Genomic DNA, 20,321 nt, shown 5'->3' with positions numbered 1-20,321 from the left:
GAGTTGCAGCGTCGGAGAAAACCTAGGCGCTAATACCATGTTGGAATAGCAACTTATATTATTAGGAGGCCAATGCCAACATATATACACATACATGAGGATGCCAAAATGCTACAAGAGGATGCCAAGAGACTAGAATGTAAAAGGCCAAAAGACATCACTTAATATAACTCTAACAAGTCTGAGTACAAAGCCATGGTACCCTAGGACACCTAAGTTCTTAACAACGCCCTGGGACACGGCGCAAAGCGTCGTCGCTGTCTAGCCACATCGGACTAGGGTCTTCACCCGGAACTCTGACATGGAGAGGAGATCCACGATGACGTCTTCAAGAATATAGTGGCGCCCACAAGCATCGTTGTCGTCGGCGCAAACGCGCAGAGCTTTCGCTCGACACCTCGCCAGGGTCACCATGAGGCCCCTAGGGCAAGCGTGACGTGCTCAGACCCCAGATTCATATCTAGGCGATGCCTCACAGAGGATGCGCCCGAACCACCCACCTCTACCCCTCTCGTCGCCCACACGACCAAGAGGGAAGCCACCACCACTGACATGAGGCCCACCGGAGAGCCAACCATGCGGACCAACATCCGGAGCCGCCACCCCGGCATCCATGTCCAAAACATCACCCACCACCAACAACACGAAGTACCAGCGATGGTGGTAGGAGTAAAAAGCAGCTCCTTTTACTCCTAGCCCAGCATCAGGCACGGAGTCTGGGACGGCGCCACCACAGTAGGGGCCCCATCCCTGTGCCCCAGCCAGTCCCGGTGGACCGGTGGTGACACAACTACGTTAAGGAAATATGCCCTAGAGGCAATAATAAAGTTGTTATTTTATATTCCCTTATTTTAGGATAATGATTTATTATTCCTGCTAGAATTGTATTGATCGAAAACTTAAATATATGTGTGAATACATAAACAAATCTCATGTCCCTAGTAAGCCTCTACTAGACTAGCTCGTTGATCAAAGATGGTTAAGATTTCCTAACCATGGACATGTCTTGTCATTTGATAACGGGATCACATCATTAGGAGAATGATGTGATGGACAAAACCCATCCGTTAGCTTGGCATAATGATTGTTCAATGTATTGCTATTGCTTTCTTCATGTCAAATACATATTCCATGGACTATGAGATTATGCAACTCCCGGACACCAGAGGAATATCTTGTGTGCTATCAAACGTCACAACGTAACTGGATGATCATAAAGATACTCTACTGGTATCTCCGAAGGTGTTTGTTGAGTTGGCATAGATCAATATTAGGATTTGTCACTCCGAGTGTCAGAGAGGTATCTCTGGGCCCTCTCGGTAATACACATCATATGAAGCCTTGCAAGCAAAGTAACTAATGAGTTAGTTATAGGATGTTGTATTATGGAACGAGTAAAGAGACTTGCCGGTAACGAGATTGAACTAGGTATGAAGATACCGACGATCGAATCTCGGGCAAGTAACATACCGACGGACAAAGGGAATTACATATGTTGTCATAACGATTCGTAGAATATGTAGGAGCCAATATGGGCATCCAGGTTCCACTATTGGTTATTGACCGGAGAGGTGTCTCGGTCATGTCTACATAGTTCTCAAACCCGTAGGGTCCGCACGCTTAACGTTCGTTGACGATATAATGTTATATGAGTTATATGATTTGGTGACCGAATGTTGTTCAGAGTCCCGGATGAGATCACGAACATGATGAGGAGTCTCGAAATAGTCAAGAGGTAAAGATTGATATATAGGACGATGATATTTGGAAACCGGAAGTGTTTCGGGACGTACCGGGAAGAAATCGGGTCTCTACGACACCAATATAATACATGTAGCCACCGACGCAGAAATAGACCCACAGAAATATGAGTTGATTAGCACATAACATAAAATCACACCATGAAAGGCCTATCAAATAACCACATCATAAATAAACATAAAACACACTGCATTGTCTCCCCCATCCGTCAAACTAAATATTCCACTCGTTCCAAACTATAAGGGGTATCCGTTCTTTGGAAAATAAAAAAAAACTTTAACCAAGTTTAGAGCCAAAAATATTGACACCCACAAAATATTAAGCCAAATAAAATTATGAAAATTCATTTCATTATGAATCGAATAACACCAATTTGATATTATGAATTTTGATATATTTCGTCATAAATTTGATCAAACTTAAAGAGGTTGGAATTTTGAAAAATATAATACACCTTATATTAAAAAAATGAGTAATCTTTTTTCCAGAATCTCGATAACAAAAACGAGCAACCCTTCTATTTATGTATGATTGCTCGATCGGTTCAAAACAACAAATATTATGTATGGTTTGTAAACAGTGGGCCAGTTCCTGTTGTCTCTGGCTCGCTTTTCTTTATTCTTTAGTTTCTGTTCTAAATAATTGCCACTGTTTAAAAAGCAAAATTGAAGTCAAACTAGGTCCAAATTCCTTTGAATAATTTTATGTGACTTCTGTGGACCATTCCAATGCTGCATAAAATATTTCACAGATTTTTAATTCATATTCAATTTATTATGGATATAAACACAACTCAAATACAATGCTAATTTAAATTCAATGCCCAAAAATGATTGTTGAAATTTTTTGTTTTGAATAATAACCCTTTCCGTTTCGACAAATTCCATTGAATATACATTTTTTAGTTTTATCCCTTTATTTGAATTTTGAGGACTTGAATTCCCTTCATTCAATTTTAACTGAATTTTGAACATGATGCACGGATGACTCTAATGCAAATTCATTTATTCTAGGGACGTGACATGGAAAGCTTGAGGGATGTACTTGCATTATCTCTTTCCAGCCGCCGCCTCCTTTTCCAAGAAAAGCTAGGGTTCATGCCTCTTGTCGGCTCCGCTGCAGGTCCGCCTCGTCTCCGATGACCCTAGAACCATCGGGGCGCGGCGGATCTTGGCAAGGGCCGGCGGGAGGGCTCCGTTGTTAGTCGTTCCTTCAAGATTTGTTAGGGTTTGTGTCCTACTCAGGAAGACGAGACGGCGACGGCTCCCTGAAGATGAAATAAAGGTTTCCCCGCCTAGTCCCTGTTCCGGTGGTGCGTCTAGCATCGTTGGTGGGCGTGTAGAGGTGTGTCTCCGGCGGATCTATCCTCGGTGGATTTGCTCGGATCTGGTTGTGGTTCGTCTATGTTCGTGTGTCTTCAGGTTGGATCCTTTTGATCTACGTTATTCTTCATCAGCGACGGTTGCTATTCTGGTGCGCTGGTCCTACCGGGCCTTAGCACGACGACTTCCCAACTTTCTACTACAACAAGTTGTGCCCAACTCCGGCAAGGGAGGGGTGATGACGGCGGCGCGCCTTCGGCTCGCTTCAGTGATTGTAGTCGTCGCTAGGTGGTCTACTGATCTGGATGTAATTTTTATTATTTCTAGTGTTCGTTGTACTGCCATGATAGAAGATGAATAGACTGAAAGTTTTCTCGCAAAAAAAAAAGCTTGAGGGATGAAAAAAGGCCGGAATATATAATGACAATAGGAATATGTAATAAGAAAACTCACATAGGCGGATTAAGAGTCATTATATAAAAAGCTTTCCAGTGGGCCGGTGGTAGTGGTTGAGTGTGAGACCCCGGCTGGGCCCGGGGGTATGTAAAACTGCCACTACCATCCACCAACCTGCTAAGCAACTAAGCACACACGAACTCTAGTGGTGGCGCTGAAGAGTCTTCCTCTAGGGTTTCTCTAGGATACCAATCTTCCTCCGGCGATTTCGCCCGGAGTCCATCAAAAATCCTGCTCGCCGTCCGTCCTTCCGGCGGCGACGAGTAGTCAACCTATCAATCGAGGGAGGCGATCGGGCTGCATGGTGGACCCACCACAGGTGACTGCTGCATCCGTGGAGAAGGGGGGTAGGGGGAAGGAAAGCACCGAGGAGAGAAGAACCCAGTCAGATCCAACCGTGGCGGAAGTGGAGGAACAGAGAAGAAGGGATCGGGAGCGGGATGAGGCAGATGCGGAAGAAATCGAAGAGGAGGACTGGGGTGCATATGGGCCTGAGCATGATTTGGAGGACCAATTTGCAGGGATGCGCCTGCATGGAGAAGAGGCGGAGGAACTCGACTTTTCCGAAGAAGTTGACGATCTCATAAGGGATATACGGTGGCTTGGGCTGTTTCGAGTCCACACAACCAGACCTTTTGGTCATGCTGCTTTTCTGAATCAGATGCGAAACGCATGGGCGGCTGCGAAGGTTGTGACATTCAGTATTAAGGGGCCAAATCTGTTCACCGTTCAATGCCACTGCCTAGGTGATTGGAAAAGGATAATGGACGGAGGTCCATGGTTGTTTCGGAGACAGCTGGTTGTGATCCAGGAATACGATGGTTTCTCCGATGTGTTGGAATACAAACTTAACAAGATCCCTGTGTGGGCAAGAATCAAGGGTTTGCCGGATGGTTTGACAGCAAAGAGGGAGCTGGCTCAGTCCGAGAGCTGGCCGAGAAGGTGGCCGGGAAGGTTGGAGGGCCACCTTTCAAAGTGGTGGTTAATGAAGGAACTATTAATCCAAGTAGTACGCTAAGGGCTAGGGTTTTTCCTGATGAAGAAACTCCTCTGGTCCGCTTTGTTACGATTACTCTCAATGAGAGGAAGAGGTACAGGGTGTACTATGAGAAACTTCCAGATTTTTGTTACTTTTGTGGACTGATAGGACACATTGTGGAAGTGTGCGGGGACCGGATTTATGACCCCAGAACATGCGAGTGGGGAGATTGGCTGTTATGGACGCCCGAACCACCCCCGAGCAAACCTTTTGAAGCTCGTGGTGGAACAGGGAGCGCGAGAGGGTGAAGTGGAGGAAGAGGAAATAGAGGTGGAAGGCAAGGGGAAGGAGGAGTAGGGGGCTTTAACCAGGAAGGAGGGAGAGAGGGCGCAGGTGTAATGGATTTTACGCAAGAGGCTCCTATGGGTCAGTGGGAAGAGAATTATGAAAACAACTCATCTCTACGGAGGGAACTGTTAACATCAGAGGACAAGCAGTCCCAAGCCTGCTGGGCAAGGTGGCGAATACAGTGTTTCTCTTGGAAGGAGACACTACCACCACAAACTCTGAAGCGGGGCAATCTACGCCGGGCAAGGTTTCGGTCGCAAAACGCTGAAAGCAAGGAGATGATGGAGAAGTGAAGGAAGATGATCCTGTGAACTTGGCGGCCTCCCGGGAGGAGGACCGCCCATCGCAGTGAATACACTATGTTGGAACTGTCGTGGTTTGGGCAACCCCGCGGCAGTTCGAGAAGTCCGTGTTCTCATGGCTAAATTTGTACCGACCGTACTATGCTTAGTTGAAAAACAGTTATCGAATGTACTGCCGAGACTCTAGCTCAATCCTTTGGCTATGATAAATCATTTGCTGTTGGATGCCCTGGAAGGAGCGGTGGACCTGTAATTTACTGGAATGATTCAATAAAGTTAGAGGTTACAGGGTACTCTAGCTAGATACCATATTGATGTTAATATACAAGAACTTGGACCCAGACCATGGAGGCTGACATGTGTTTACGGGGAAGCCCAAGTGACAGAACGTCACAAGACATGGGAAACTTTATGTTCTATTGCTGGTGTGGAAAATTGTAGGATGACTGAATATTTGTGTTATGTTGATCTGACCCAGGTGTGGGATATATATAGGGTACAATATGTGAGAGAGACTTGGAGTAGGGGACAAGTTGTACATAGTTTAAACCAATCATATCTCTAACTCCTAATCTCTAACTTAAACATAATTATACTTCTAACATTCCCCCTCAGTCGTAGCGGGAGTGAAGCGGACGATGACGACTGAATTTGAACTCTTGTGCTTTCGTCGTCTTCTCCGCCGCACCATCATCAACTGCGTCTCTGATGGGTCAGCACCAAGGGCGGTAACTGCGTCCCCTTCTGGTGCCTTCCTGCCTTCTCCTCTATTCCCTCCTGCAGTCACAGCGGGAGTGGCGTGGACGCTAGTGACGACGCGGACGCTGTTGACTGGAGTTGTTGCCGATGAGTTGCTGTAGACGTAGCCATTAATGTCAATGTCGAGGTAGCCGATCATGTGATGTAGACGTGGTCGAGATAGTCGTGGATGATGAAGCCGCACAAAGCCGAAGGCGCAAAAAATTGCGCGATGTTGTAGATGACGGAGCTGCAGTCGTGGACGATGCACCTTGCGGATGTCAGAGGGTGCCGTCGGCGATGAGTCCACCAGTTTTGCCAAGACCGGAGGAAACCCATCGAGCACACATCGGTTTTGCCAGAACCGTGTGGCCGTGTAGGGGTGTCACTATAGTGACGCCATGTCGATGCAGTCGTGCCGTCGTGGATGACGCGGTCGATGCCGTCGTCGTGACGCGGTCATTGCCGCCGTCGAGGTCGCGTCTTGCAGAAAAGTTTACCAGAGGACGCTAGGTGCTCATCTTGTGAACGAGGCGGCGGCGGTGTGTTGACGAAGATGTTGGTGAAGACGATGTTGATGAAGACCTTGGCGACGAAGTGTCGATGATGCAGCGGCGTGTCGATGATGATGCGTCGCTTGGAGGCGTCCCTCGTGGCGACGGGTGTCGATGCCGTGTCGTGTTGAAGAAGACGATGAAAAATTGCACGCTTTCCACACCGGCTTGGCGGGTGGATGGTGCATGTCGGGTCCGTAGATGTTCTCGGTGAAGACTTGTTTCTTTTCTTGGTGTAGTCGTATAGTTTGATGAAGTGGTTCGGCCTGGTGCAGTTTGGCTAGATGCAGTGCAGATGGGTCAATGCAGTCGCTCGGTTCAGCGATGGAGCGCTTGATGTAGATCCGTGCAGGTGCAGCGGTTGGTGTAGATGACCCGCTCCCAGCTGGCGTGGGCATCCCGGACTTGCGCGCGTACCGTAGCCTCGTAGGAGTCGCGTCGCATGGAGATGCCGAAACCGGCTCGTAGCCTGTGCGTGTCGTAGGAGGATGCGTAGCCGGATCCCGCGAGAGGCCCTGTATGCACGGCCCGCTAGCGCTCGCCTCTCGGCAGGCATGGCCATGTATCGATGGAGCTTGCGGCTGTGGTGGCGCTGATGTTTCCTGTACGCATGCATCGTCTAGTTTCCTGGTGCATGCATGTACATGCCTTGTGCCTCCTCGTTCTGCATACACAAATCAAGGAAGATTAGATCGGACCAGCGTGCTGCCCTCCCGATGTCGTGGTCGGGTTCCGCCTCGTGCTGGAGACGCCACGTGAAGTTTTCCTCTGATGCCGTCCTTGTGGAGCGAGTCGATGAAGTTCCCTGCTGACGCGTCGTGGACAGCAGGATCAGGTAGACGCGCCCTGCCGACTGGATGGTGTACTGCGCGGCCGGCGGCCACCAAGCGCCCGCGGGTGGCCAGTCCCGCGTGCTTGGTCGATGTCGCCCTGGAGCCGGCCGGAACAGTGCATGCGCCCGTATGTAGTCGCACGGTGCCGTGCGCTGCAGTCGGAGGCCGAAGAATTTGCTCGGAAAAGATGTAGTTGCGCATGGGAGATTTGCGGGGCATGGCCGCTCGCACTGATCATGGAATTTTCACCGGATTTTGAGGGTCGTAGGATTTATTTGTGGCTAAAAAGAATCGATCTAAGAAATTTGAAAAGGTGAAATTGATCTAATCTACGAAACTGATCTATTCGATGGAACCGATGCAATCTTTTGATCGATTAGGTGTCGCGCCCCCGGGGAGAGGAGATTAATCCCCCCGGGGGCGGCGCGCTGCGGAAGTGGTAAAGGAATCTAGGATCGGCGTCGCGAGACTAACCGCTCTTATACCATGTGGAAAATTGTAGGATGACTGAATATTTGTGTTATGTTGATCTGACCCAGGTGTGGGATATATATAGGGTACAATATGTGAGAGAGACTTGGAGTAGGGGACAAGTTGTACATAGTTTAAACCAATCCTATCTCTAACTCCTAATCTCTAACTTAAACATAATTATACTTCTAACAGCTGGAACATCAGATCTGCCGTGGGTAGCGTTGGGAGATTTTAATGAGGTACTACTGCAGTCTGAACATGAAGGAGTTAATCCAAGGGGACAAGGGCAGATGGATGGATTTCGCGACGACCTAGACGTCTGCGGGCTTGCTGACTTGGGATACAAAGGGAGAATGTGGATGTTTGAGAAGAAGGTAGCGGGCGGATCGTTTACATGCGTTCGCCTTGACCGAGCTGTTGCTGATGCGGTATGGAACTCTATTTTTCCTTTGGCGGAAGTGTTGAATGAGACAGCGGCATGTTCTGATCATGGTCGCATAGTCTTACAGTTGATGGAAGAGAGTAATGAACGCAATCAACCGAAGGACTTTAAATACGAGGTAATGTGGGAAAGGCACCCTGAGCTGCACACCTTTGTAGAAGAAAAGTGGAAGGGGGAGCAGAAGGCCTCGTCGGCATCAGAGGTGCAAGAGAAGTTGAAGGAGCTCGGAGAGCATCTACGCACCTGGGATAGTTAATTATACGTTTGGGAGTGTTAAGAGAGAAATAAAACAGTTAATGAGACAGCTTAAGGTTCTCAAGGATGTACCTGGCCGTACTGGTCCGAGCCATTTAGAAATAAAGGTAACAGACAGGCTAGCGGAGTTGTACCAGCGGGAAGAGATCTTGCAGAGACAGTGATCAAGAGTGGACTGGCTCGCCGATGGGGACAAGAACGCAAAGTTTTTCCAGCAGAGACCGTCGATGGGGAGAAGGAAAAATCGTATTGCTGCACTTTCTAAACCCGCTGGATAGTTAACACAAGATAGAGGTGAGATTGATGAAAGCATATGATAGAGTGAAGTGCGAATATTTGCGTGCTATAATGCTGAAACTAGGTTTCTCTCGGAGCTGGGTGGATATTGTTAAGAACCTAGTCAGTTCGGTTTCTTTTTCAGTCTTGTTCAATGGGAAGAGGAGTTCAGACCTAGCAGATGTATTCGGTAGGGAGATCCAATCTCCCCTTACTTGTTTTTGTTGGCAGCAGAGGGCCTTTCAGGCCTTCTAAAATTTTTTAAGTGAGTCATCTCAACTTGGTAGGATTCAAGTGGCGCCGTCGGCACAGCCTGTTAACCACTTGTTATTTGAGGATGATAGCCTGCTGTTCTTCAAAGCTACAAGTGGAGGGGCGACAGAAGTATCAAACCTGTTGGATTAATATTGCCAAGCTTCAGGGCAGAGAATCAATTCAAAAAAGTCATCAATTTTCTTTAGCAAAGGATGCCCACCAAATATCAAAGATGTGATAAAGGGGATTCTGAATGTGCCAAACGAGACATTGAAAGAAAAGTACCTAGGAATGCCCTTAGATGTAGGTGCTTCAAAATTTGGTGCTTTCAAATACCTTAAAGATAGGCTTTGGAGCAAGGTGAAGGGGTAGATGGAGAAGTCCTTGTCCTCAGCAGGGAAAGAAGTTTTGGTTAAATCAGTGGCACAAGCTGTGCCCATATTCTCAATGTCGTGCATTAAATTGCCAAGGGGCCTATGTGAACACCTAAACAAGCTTATTAGGCAATTTTGGTGGGGAAGTAAGGACGGGAAAAGGAAGCCGGCATGGGTATCATGGCAGACTATGACGGAGCCAAAATATATGGGTGGACTTGGGTTTCGCGATTTCGAGCTGTTCAATCTAGCTTTACTGGCCCGTCAATCATGGAGGATTTTAAAACATCCTAATTCTTTGTGTGCTCTACTGTTGAAGGCCATCTATTTTTCCAATGGAACTATGCTGTCCGCTGAGCTGGGAAGACGGCCTTCCCAAGTCTGGCGGGCGATCCTCGAGGGACGCGACGTCATGTGTCACGGGCTAATTATGCGAATTGGAGATGGATCAGCCACAAGCATATGGACAAAATTGGATCCCGAGAGCGGCTTCTATGAGGCCGTATGCATGCCTCTCGGCTGATCCTCCAACATTGGTTACCGAACTTATTGATCACACTAATGTAGTACGGAATAGAGGAATTCTGGAGCAGAATTTTATAGCGGCTGATTTGAATGCCATCCTCAGTATACTCTTATGCACGAGTCCGATGGTGGATTATTGGGCTTGGAACTTTGAAAGGAATGACAACTTCTCGGTCAGATCAGTCTATCGCATGCTAATTGACACGAAAAGGCGAAGGGAAAACTGGTTGGAGGGTAATGCAGGGTCCTCAGATTTTGAAGCTGAGTCCAAGGCATGGACATCTCTCTGGTCAGTCTAGGTGCCGGGTAAGATACGGAACTTCTTATGGAAGTTGGCCAAGCATTCGATACTTACGGAAGATGCCAGACATTCTAGGAACATGTCAGATGGAGACCGCTGCCAACTATGTGGTATGCATGATTCTTGGCGCCATTCCCTCTTACAATGTTCTATTGCTAGATGTGTGTGGGCCTTGGTCAACGAGGATGTAGCAGATTACGTCCAAGCTGCAGGTAACACAAATGCCAAACAGTGGCTGTTTGAGATGATGGAAGAACTACCACATGACAGTATGATCAAGGTCGTGGTTACGTTGTGGGCTATATGGTCGGCCAGGCGCAAAGCAATACATGAAGGTGTGCTGCAGAGTCCACATGCTACCCATGCGTTTATAATTAATTATATTTCTGAGTTGAATTCAATACATTTGCATGGAAGGGACACTAGGCATGAGACGCCACATGAAATATCAAGGCCGACAAGCACAAACAGATGGTATGCGTCTGGTAATGGTGAAGCAAAGATTCAAGTGGATGGTGGCCTAACAAGGGACGGTACAAGGGGTGCTGCGGCTGCTGTATGCCGTGATAATACAGGGAATTTTCTGGGATCTTCGGCTATGGTTTTCAGCGGAATAACGGACCCAACGACTGTTGAAGCACTAGCATGTCGAGAAGCATTGGCCCTTGCTCTAGATTTGTCTCTGACTAGAGTGGTCATTGCGTGCGATTGCAAATCAGTAGTGAAAGAGATAAAAAGGTGGGACGGAAATCTCAGAACGTTCGAGAGAACTCACAAGTTGTAAATTTATCTTTGAAGGCCGTAGTTTAAATTTTGATGCACACAATTTAGCTAAATTTTCTGCGTTGTTAGATGTGGGGCGCCACTTGTGGCTGTTTGTACCCCATGACACTTTTGTCATTCCTGTAAACCATACTCCCAGTGAATAAAGTTTGGTTTACCTCAAAAAAAAAACCCACCCACCGGCTGTCTCTGCTCGAAAGTTGAAACCCTACCTACAAAATCCCCCAAACTACCTACCACTGAGCATGAGACCAGGCGAGCGGCGGTGAAGCCATCTCTTCTCTTCTCTTCTCAACACCCCCCACCCCCAACCAGGGATCCACGGCCGGAGGCGGCGGAGAGGGATTCCGGCAAGAGATGGAGGGGGATTCCGGCAAGAAGACGGAGAGCGAGTCCGGGAAGGGGACGGAGAAGGAGTCCGGCCAGGGGACTGAGATGGAGTCCGGCCAGGGGACGGAGATGGAGGGGGGACTCGAGAAGGAGACGGAGATCGAGTCCAGCAAGGGGACGGAGTATGAGAGGGGACTCAGGAAGAAACTCGAGACTCTCAGGAAGGCGCCGCACAATGTCATGAGGCTGAGCAAGAAAGAGAAGGACCCGGCGAGGCAGAGGTCACTCTTGGATTGCCAGCAGCAATTCTTGTCGGACGAGAGACAGCTCCTAAGGATCTATGATAAACTCCTCAGGATCACAATTACATGGATAGCCATAGCTAGAGTCCCGGACGGAGATTGAGAGGTATCCCGATTCCGATTCTGGCGATGAGATGGGCACAGGTTCGTGGTCCCTCATAAGTATGCAGCCCCAATTGGGAATCAGCAAGGGGACAGCGAGGGATTCCAGCAAGGAGACGACCAGGCGAATGGAGCTGGACATGGAGAGGGAACTCAGGAAGGAGCAGAGGAAACTCAGGAAGAAGTACAAGAAAGTATTAAAGCAGATGGGGAAAGAGAAGTACCAATCCCTGGTAAATGAAATCATCTCCGTGGAGAGGGAGCGCAGCGACTTGCTGGGGAGACTTACTCCCACCTTCTCTCTCTGGAAAGAAATCGATTCTCAAACAACGTGGACAATCGCCACAAAGGAGCCTGCTACTGCTACTACCAGGGACGATGAGAATCAACTTGCGGAGTACTTCAACTTGATGCTCCAAGATATGGAGGACCTGGGCCATCGGATGCTTTCTATGCTATATTTTCTCAACAAATCCAATGACCCCATCTGCTCCTACAAGGCCACCGAGCTGTGCAATACAGCAGCCAAATTAAATATGCAGATATCCAAGGGATTCGGCATGAACCATGAGCCGGAGCAGGAGCCGGAGCCGGAGCCGGGGCAGATCAACTTGTCGACTCTTTTCAGCAGATACTATCGATTTCCCAATAATTACGAGAACACCTTGGCCAAGTTAGACACGAGGGAGGAGGAGACTAAGTGTGAGGATGTTAAGGTGAAGAAGACCAAGGAAGAGGAGGACAAGGAGAATGACCCATCCACAATCGAGTATTTCAAGAAAAGTCTGGAGCTTGATCAATACTTTTTCGCCAAGGAAGACTTGAACTGGCCCCTCAAAGTCTACGGCAAGATTGCTGCTCGAGACACTGTGGACCGCAACCGCAACATTCTATTCTCTCGGTCAAAGTGTGATTACCAAGAACCTAATGGACAAGTATGTACTGTATTCAGTTTTTTGCTCATTTTATTAATCCTCCTGACTTTGTAGTACAATTGCGATTAGGTATTTATAATGATGATATGATGCTTGCAGGATGATTCCTTATGCTTGACTGGCCCCTCTCGTGCGATAGTTGCTTTGGGCCATGTAGACTTTGAAGTTGAACTCAAAGTAATCGAGGGAGCGGTGTCGCAAAGTTTGATCATTTGTGGAGGCCGTTACGGCGGTACAGATGATTGTTCCTCTTCTTCAGCCAGCGTGACTTATGGTGGTGATGGACCTACCTTCTTGCTCTCCAACCATCGCTGCACAACAGAGGTAACACTTGAGCAGCTTGATAGATCGCACCAAGCTACTATTGTGGGTGTACGAGTAACCAAAGGGGCTTGGCCTATCAAATATGGATGCTGGGTTATTTGCTTTTGGGCTCCTGCTTCTACGGCAGATGTCATTGATACCACTTGCAGGCCAGTTGTGCTGCTTGACCGCCGTGGTAAAGGATTACATAGAGGATCAGAGAACTACCTTCAACTATCAAGGAAAGTGGTTTCAGTGCAATCACAAGGAACGCTGAGAGTGGCCATAGAAGCCTATGGGAAGTCCCGTCGCTGGATTGCTCGGAAGGGCCACATTGACTTTCCTGTTCAGCAGTGCCAAACAAGCAAGCGTGCTTGTTTAGTTGGTGACACCACAGTGGAGGTGGTTTTAGCTTGGTCGTTGCTTAGTTGATTGCCCAGGTGGCTATGTAAGGTGTAAACCTTGTATACTGACAAAAATTATGCGATGTATTATGCAATCTGGTTTGTTAAAAGTCTGAGCACTATGTGTATTGTTATTCCGCCTGATGATTGTTTTCTTCCTTCTGTCAAAAAATGATGACTATTGATTGTGCTTGCTATCTTTCTTCTTTTAATTTTTTTCTCAAATTCCCTATTGTCATATTGCATATCTGGCTAGAGGAAGCTGCGCTGTGGCCGGGACTCGTTGTTGTGGCAGCTACTCCTCCTATGTGGTGGAGATATCATCACCGCACTCCTGGTGTTCGTCTAGCTTGTCTACAAGTTGGGCATATGCGGCTACGTCTGCACACTCCTCGCTCGGCTCCTCCTATTGAAAATATGCCCTATAGGTAATAATAAAATAATTCTTATCATATTTTCCGTTCATCATAAAAATTTATTATTTAAGCTGGAATTGTATTGACCGGAAAAATAAATAACCTCCTCCTCAGCCTCTAAGCACGGTCGCACGCTCATCTGCAACAAAATCAGGAGTACCAAACGAGAATGCTGAGATAGAGATGCAGAGCGACTTATGATGTGAGTTCACACTCCAAAGACAAGGAACCAGCACATGAACATGATCCTAAAGCATGATGGAAATTACGTAGCATGGTAGAAACAGAAACAGTGCCAGCAGTTTAAGTAGTATTGTTAGAAGTAGAAGTATAATCATGATTAGGATAGAGACATGGAGATAGAGCAAAAATTAGTTTAACATATCTTCTCTTGTACTACAAGTCTTTTCCCATGTTGTATTCTATATATACCCATAAAAGGGTCCGATCAATATAACACACCATTCTAGGACCTTCCACCAGTTATGAAGCACGCTGCCCCAGGGAGATTAATCGCGTCTCCCTGGGGGCGCGGCACCCGGTCGATAAAAGACCAGATCTGGTTCAATAGCTTGGATCAAATTATGTAGTTTTTCAAATTTTGTGTTCTTACACTATTAGGGAAAACCTTATACACAGAAGTTTATCAGTAGCGCAGTTTAAAAGTGGGCGCTACTGCTAATTAGTAGTATCGAGGGGTACAAAAACCGCGCTACTACTAAGTTGATAGTAGTAGCGAGGGGTATAAACCCGTGCTGCTACTAAGAGGTCTCCAACAATACCCTCGGGATAGGCCATAGTAGTAGCGATGTCCACTCCGGCCCGATCCACACTCCCACCCCACCACTCTCTCTCTCTCTCTCTCTCTCTCTCATCCCTAAAAAATACTCTCTCACGAACTCACATGCTCCTCTCCCCACGATCTCCTCGCCGCCTCCACCACCCAGGCCGGCCGATTCCGGCGAGCATCGGTCGCGCGCAATACTCCCCCAAGCTCCGCCCCTCCCTCCCCTCCGTCCAGATCCGACATGGCTGCAGTTCCTACATGGCCACCCTCCACCGCGCTCTCGCACCACCTCATCCCGCTCCTCCGCCGCCAAGCCCGCCGCCGCCGCCTCCTTTGCCTGCGGCCCGCTGCGCGCAGTGTCGGCGCTGCTGGCGCCGCGGAGGCGGCTCCTGCTGCCCGTGGCTGTGGGGGACGCCGAGGGGGAGCAGAGCGAGGGCAAGGCCGAGTACTCCGAGGAACTCAAGGTCTTCGTCGGATACTTGTAGTCGTTACGTCCAAGGGATGTGGCTCCGTTCAAGATTCCGGCGTCAGTTGCGTGCTAGTTGGGGGTCCATCGCCAAGGTGAAGGGGAGATTTACTTGCTCATCCGCTCTTTGATTCGTTTCCTGGTCTTCATTTCGTCTCTTCAAAACTGCAGGCTAGGTGTTTGTGGAATTGCCTGCCTCCTTTGCAACTGCAACGGCAACGCCAGCAAAGTAAGGAACGCTAAGGCTAGGCAGAGCAAGCAAGGGGAAGGATGACCATGCCGTGGGGGCTGGCGGCATACATGGTGGACATGGTGTGGGCGGTTCTCGCCGGGTGGGTGTCGGCGTGCCTGCTGGTCACCAACGAGATCGCCCGCGGCATGCGGGCCGCGGAGATTGGCCCCTTCGTCGTGGGGTGATTCTCACTTCGGGAATCGTCCCTTCTGACTCCTTCATGCAGGTGCTCTGCTCTGAACCTTCTGCTCTAGTTTCTTTGCTAGTAAATTGATGAATGATATGTCTCCAACGTATCTATAATTTTTGATTGTTCCATGCTATTATATTATCCATCTAGGATGTTTTATATGCATTTATATGCTATTTTATATGATTTTTGGGACTAACCTATTAACCTAGAGCCCAGTGCCAGTTTCTGTTTTTTCCTTGTTTTTGAGTATCGCAGAAAAGGAATACCAAACAGAGTCCAATTGACGTGCTAATTTTTGATGATTTTTTATGGACCAAAAGAAGACCACGGAGCATCGGAGTTGGCCAGAAGAGCCCCGGGCTGCCCACGAGGGTGGGGGGCGCGCCCCCTGCCTCGTGGATAGCCCGAAGACCCCCCTGACTTGTTCCCGACGCCAAAAATTCCTAAATACAGAAACCTCCAGAAACAAACCTAGATCGGGATTTCCGCCGCTGCAAGCCTCTGTAGCCACCAAAAACCAATCGGGACCCTGTTCCGGTACCCTGCCGGAGGGGGGAACCCTCACCGGTGGGCATCTTCATCATCCCGATGATCTCCATGACGAGGAGGGAGTAGTTCACCCTCGGGGTTGAGGGTATGTACCAGTAGCTATGTGTTTGATCTCTCTCTCTCTCTCGTGTTCTTGAGGTGGTACGATCTTGATGTATCGCGAGCTGTGCTATTATAGTTGGATCTTATGATGTTTTTCCCCCTCTACTCTCTTTTAATGAATTGAGTTTTCCCTTTGAAGTTATCTTATCGGACTAAGTCTTTAAGGATTTGAGAACACTTGATATATGTCTTGCCGTGCTTATCTGTGTTGATAATGGGATATTCATGTGATCTACTTGATGTATGTTTTGGTGATCAACTTGCGGGTTCACCTTGTGAACTTATGCATAGGGGTTGCCACACGTTTTCATCTTGACTCTCCGGTAGAAACTTTGCGGCACTCTTTGAAGTACTTTTGTGTTAATTGAATAGATGAATCCAAGATTGTGTGACGCATATCGTATAATCATACCCACGGATACTTGAGGTGACAATGGAGTATCTAGGTGACATTAGGGTTTTGGTTGATTTGTGTTTTAAGTTGTTATTCTAGTACGAACTCTATGATAGATTGAACGGAAAGAATAGCTTTGTGTTATTTTACTACGGACTCTTGAATAGACCGAGTAGAAAGAATAATTTTGAGGTGGTTTCGTACCCTACCATAATCTCTTCATTTGTTCTCCGCTATTTACTGACTTTGGAGTGACTATTTGTTGCATGTTGAGGGATAATTATATGATCCAATTATGTTATTATTGTTGAGAGAACTTGCACTGGTGAAAGTATGAACCCTAGGCCTTGTTTCCTAGCATTGCAATACCGTTTACGCTCACTTTTATCATTAGTTACCTTACTGTTTTTATATTTTCAGATTAGAAAAACCTATATCTACCATCCATATTGCACTTGTATCACCATCTCTTCGCCGAACTAGTGCACCTATACAATTTACCATTGTATTGGGTGTGTTGGGGACACAAGAGACTCTTTGTTATTTGGTTGCAGGGTTGTTTGAGAGAGACCATCTTCAACCTACGCCTCCCACGGATTGATAAACCTTAGGTCATCCACTTGAGGGAAATTTGCTACTGTCCTACAAACCTCTGCACTTGAAGGCCCAACAACGTCTACAAGAAGAAGGTTGCGTAGTAGACATCAATGAACATGGGGATACATTTTTTATTACCCTATCTGCTCTGTATCCTGAAATACACGCCGGCTATGTGTTAATTGGTTCTAAGATTTGTGTTTGCCAAATATATTCGAGTACCTAACAAGAGGCCAATGAGAGACTTTATACAGAGTAGTTTTATCTACATCAGTTATCGTGTATTAGGGAGAACTGATACATTTTTCCAAGTCATTTCTGTCATGATTAGGATAGAGACTTCGAGTCGGGACGTTTTGTTTAAGTGTAGTGTCAGGTTGTCCAAGGGATTTGGAATTGTTGCTGTGTAGATTGTGTCCTCCAGGATAGGATAGGGTACTGTAAATTTTTCTCGGCGTGAAGTAAGTTGGAGTTGGTTCAGTACTTCAGAGGCCTCGTAAATCACTACAACGAGTGACTGCTCAATTGTACCAGAGCTGTGCATGGACGTGGAGTTGTTATATTGGTATAGGTTATTTTTCTTCTGGATAAGATAAGATGTTGTAAAATAGTCTCGGCTTGAACTAAGTTCAAATTGGTTCAGTAAATCACTATGCAAATGAATGCTCCATTGCAGCAGAGCTGCACATGGACGTGGAGTTGTTATACTAGTTCCGTCCTCCACCTCAGGTGAGCCCTTCCCTCCTGTACCATGTTTCGTCAATTTTTTCCCAGAAGTTTCTCGCGGTATAACTGCAATTGGTCAACGCAGTTAGTAGCCACTAGTTAGACGCCCGTGCGTTGCCATGGGATAACAAAAATATATATAATGATAGGTTGAAAGGTGTCATGTGTGGTTTCTAAAAAGTCATTATGGATGTTCATCTCTTCCTATGTTACGCTCTTTTGGTTCGTTTTCTACCACCTTGTCCCCGCTACTACCCCTTTCGTAGCGCTTTGACCTCATAGCCATGACGCCACGTCTGAAATCGTCACTGTCCCTAGGGTTGCCTACGACTTGTTATCCGGTGTCCTCATCATCGCCAGATATCACCTCCTCTTTACCCACAGCCCAACAAGACATGAAAATGCAATCTAGGCACATGTTGGCCCAATGTAACATAGCACAGGTTGCACAGCCCAACAAAGGCATAATAAGCAATCGGGCACCTAAGAACTTTACAAAAACTTAGCTCTCATGGATGCATATAAGATAGTACACTATCAAAACAAAGTAGTCTATGTGGTAATTTGATAAAAAAAAATTACATGATCATACTGAAACCTTCATCAGTAGATTATGTTCTGTAAAAGGTTATACACTCAGACATACATAGCTTTGACTTCAAAATACACATTCACTTGTCAACACGCACAGAAGGTGTCATCTCAAAAATAAGTAATCATAAGTGTTATACTCATACACTTATCTCACACAGACTTACCATGAACAAAGCCACGAACCGATTTCTACATGCATCTGTAATCATGCATCAGCCCTTGCACATACAAAATCCATCTTTTCCGTTTTTGCGGGCTACATCTATATTTGTTGGAGCTACAATTCAGGATGAAAGGCACCTCACAACAACTTTAAGCAACGCCCCTTGCTTTAGCATACTCCAGAGATATGAGTCCCAGGAAACCAAAAAAATAGAGTGGGCCAAAATTAGATAATCACATGGAATAAGCAACAACCTTAGTTGGAATGAAATTGTATTAGTAAACAAGAAACACAATTTTGATTCATTTTGCACACTTGAAAACAAACAGATTCATGGCCATAAATTCACTTCACTTTGAGTATAAAAGATTGCGTATAAATAGCGTGAAGCCTAGCTAAATCTTGCAGTGTAATACTATAACTGTGTAAGGGCCTGAATTTCCAGTCAAATCTTCACAACAAACGTCACTAGTAGGAAAAAAGCAAGACATGCATAGATTGTCTGACTCTGTGATCCCTCCTCCTCCCGCGGGCGTCCGGGAGGCTAACCCTAGCACTGCCGCCTCCCCTCCCCTCCTCCCCCTCCCTCGCCGCCACCTGGGGGCAAGCCCGTGCGTCGCCGGCGGCATTGGGACTCCTTCGTCTCCTTGCACGCGCGCGCGCGGGGGGGGGGGGGGGCTTCGTGTCGGCGCGTCCGTATCCGCATTTGACGCTACGGGTCGTGGGTGGCCTCTCTCGCCGTGGCGCAATGGTGAGGGGGCAGTGCGGCAGCGGCGGAGGTGGGCGGCCCCCATCCAGTCGGGCCCTTGCGGCTCGACGGCGGTGCTTGGCGCGGGAGGGTCTCCTTGGTGGGCTTGGCTGCGGCTACGGGTCAATGTGGTATCCCTCGTCGGTGGGCGCGCGGTTGCGGGAATGTGTGCCGGCTGCCATGGTGAGGCGACACGGTGGGTTTGTTCGATGGGGAGCTCAGTAGGAGGGATGGGTGGCCTTGATGCGGTCGTGTCACCTATCGCTGACACAGGGGTGTGCCGGTCCGGATGCGTTCACTCCTCGTTCTCACCCTATCCTCGTGTTCAGCAGGGAGCTCGGTAGGAGGGATGGGTGGCCACGATGTGGTCGCGTGACCTGTCGCCGGAACAGGGGTGTGCCGGTCCAGATCAATGCACTCATTTGTACTTTTTCTTTTGCGGGTGAAAAAAAAGTACGAATGAGTGCATTGATCCCGACCGGCAAGTTCTAGTTTGTAATTCAAATAGTGAAACATGCTAGTGCCTACTGACCTCTTCCCACTGGTTTTATGTAATGCCACAAAAATGATTCGCCATCAGAAGCATGAAGTATAGGTACACTCGCAGTCTTGAATCATCACAAGAATACAATACGATCAGCACCATGACTAACTATGTCTCAAGCAAAAATAATATCAGGTAAAGTTCACTGATAAGTCGTTGCACTGATCAATGGAGAAAAGGGTACAAAGATGAATATTTTGGGGGTGGCGCAAAATAATTCGCTTCTCCACAGGATATCAAACTAACCGAGGCTACAATGCCAGTTCCCTACAGGATTGAATGGAATAAGATATAGAGCAACACATCTCTTGCACCTCGCATTGCAAGATGGTAAACAAATTGAACTGGACAAATGCACGTAATATAGTGTTGGACAAACCGAACCTGCTAATGAAGATGCAAATAATCAAGGCTGATTAGTCGGATCCTTCTCACCGTAAAATTCAGAAGCAGCAA

The 20,321-nt window shown here is 47.4% G+C and overlaps 1 protein-coding gene across 1 annotated transcript; it reads left to right on the top strand.

The window, feature by feature from the left end:
* The first annotated feature begins 11,744 nt into the window (after nucleotides 1-11,744).
* LOC125530265 lies at nucleotides 11,745-13,382 on the top strand. Its single transcript, XM_048694657.1, has 2 exons — nucleotides 11,745-12,647; nucleotides 12,747-13,382. The coding sequence occupies exons 1-2, from the start codon at nucleotides 11,745-11,747 to the stop codon at nucleotides 13,380-13,382; spliced, it is 1,539 nt and encodes a 512-aa protein (XP_048550614.1).
* Nucleotides 13,383-20,321: the final 6,939 nt, after the last annotated feature.

This window comes from Triticum urartu, unplaced genomic scaffold (genome assembly GCF_003073215.2).
Source record: "Triticum urartu cultivar G1812 unplaced genomic scaffold, Tu2.1 TuUngrouped_contig_619, whole genome shotgun sequence".
Taxonomy (NCBI): Eukaryota; Viridiplantae; Streptophyta; class Magnoliopsida; order Poales; family Poaceae; genus Triticum; species Triticum urartu.
Note: the sequence above shows the minus strand (reverse complement) of the source record. Positions and strands in the feature narration are given on the sequence as shown.

Bases quoted from the DNA above. Each gene is read 5' to 3' on its own strand.
- LOC125530265 (XM_048694657.1), top strand. From the start codon at position 11,745: ATGGGCACAGGTTCGTGGTCCCTCATAAGTATGCAGCCCCAATTGGGA. The intron at 12,648-12,746 runs GTATGTACTGTA...TGATGCTTGCAG, and splicing joins ACCAAGAACCTAATGGACAA to GATGATTCCTTATGCTTGAC.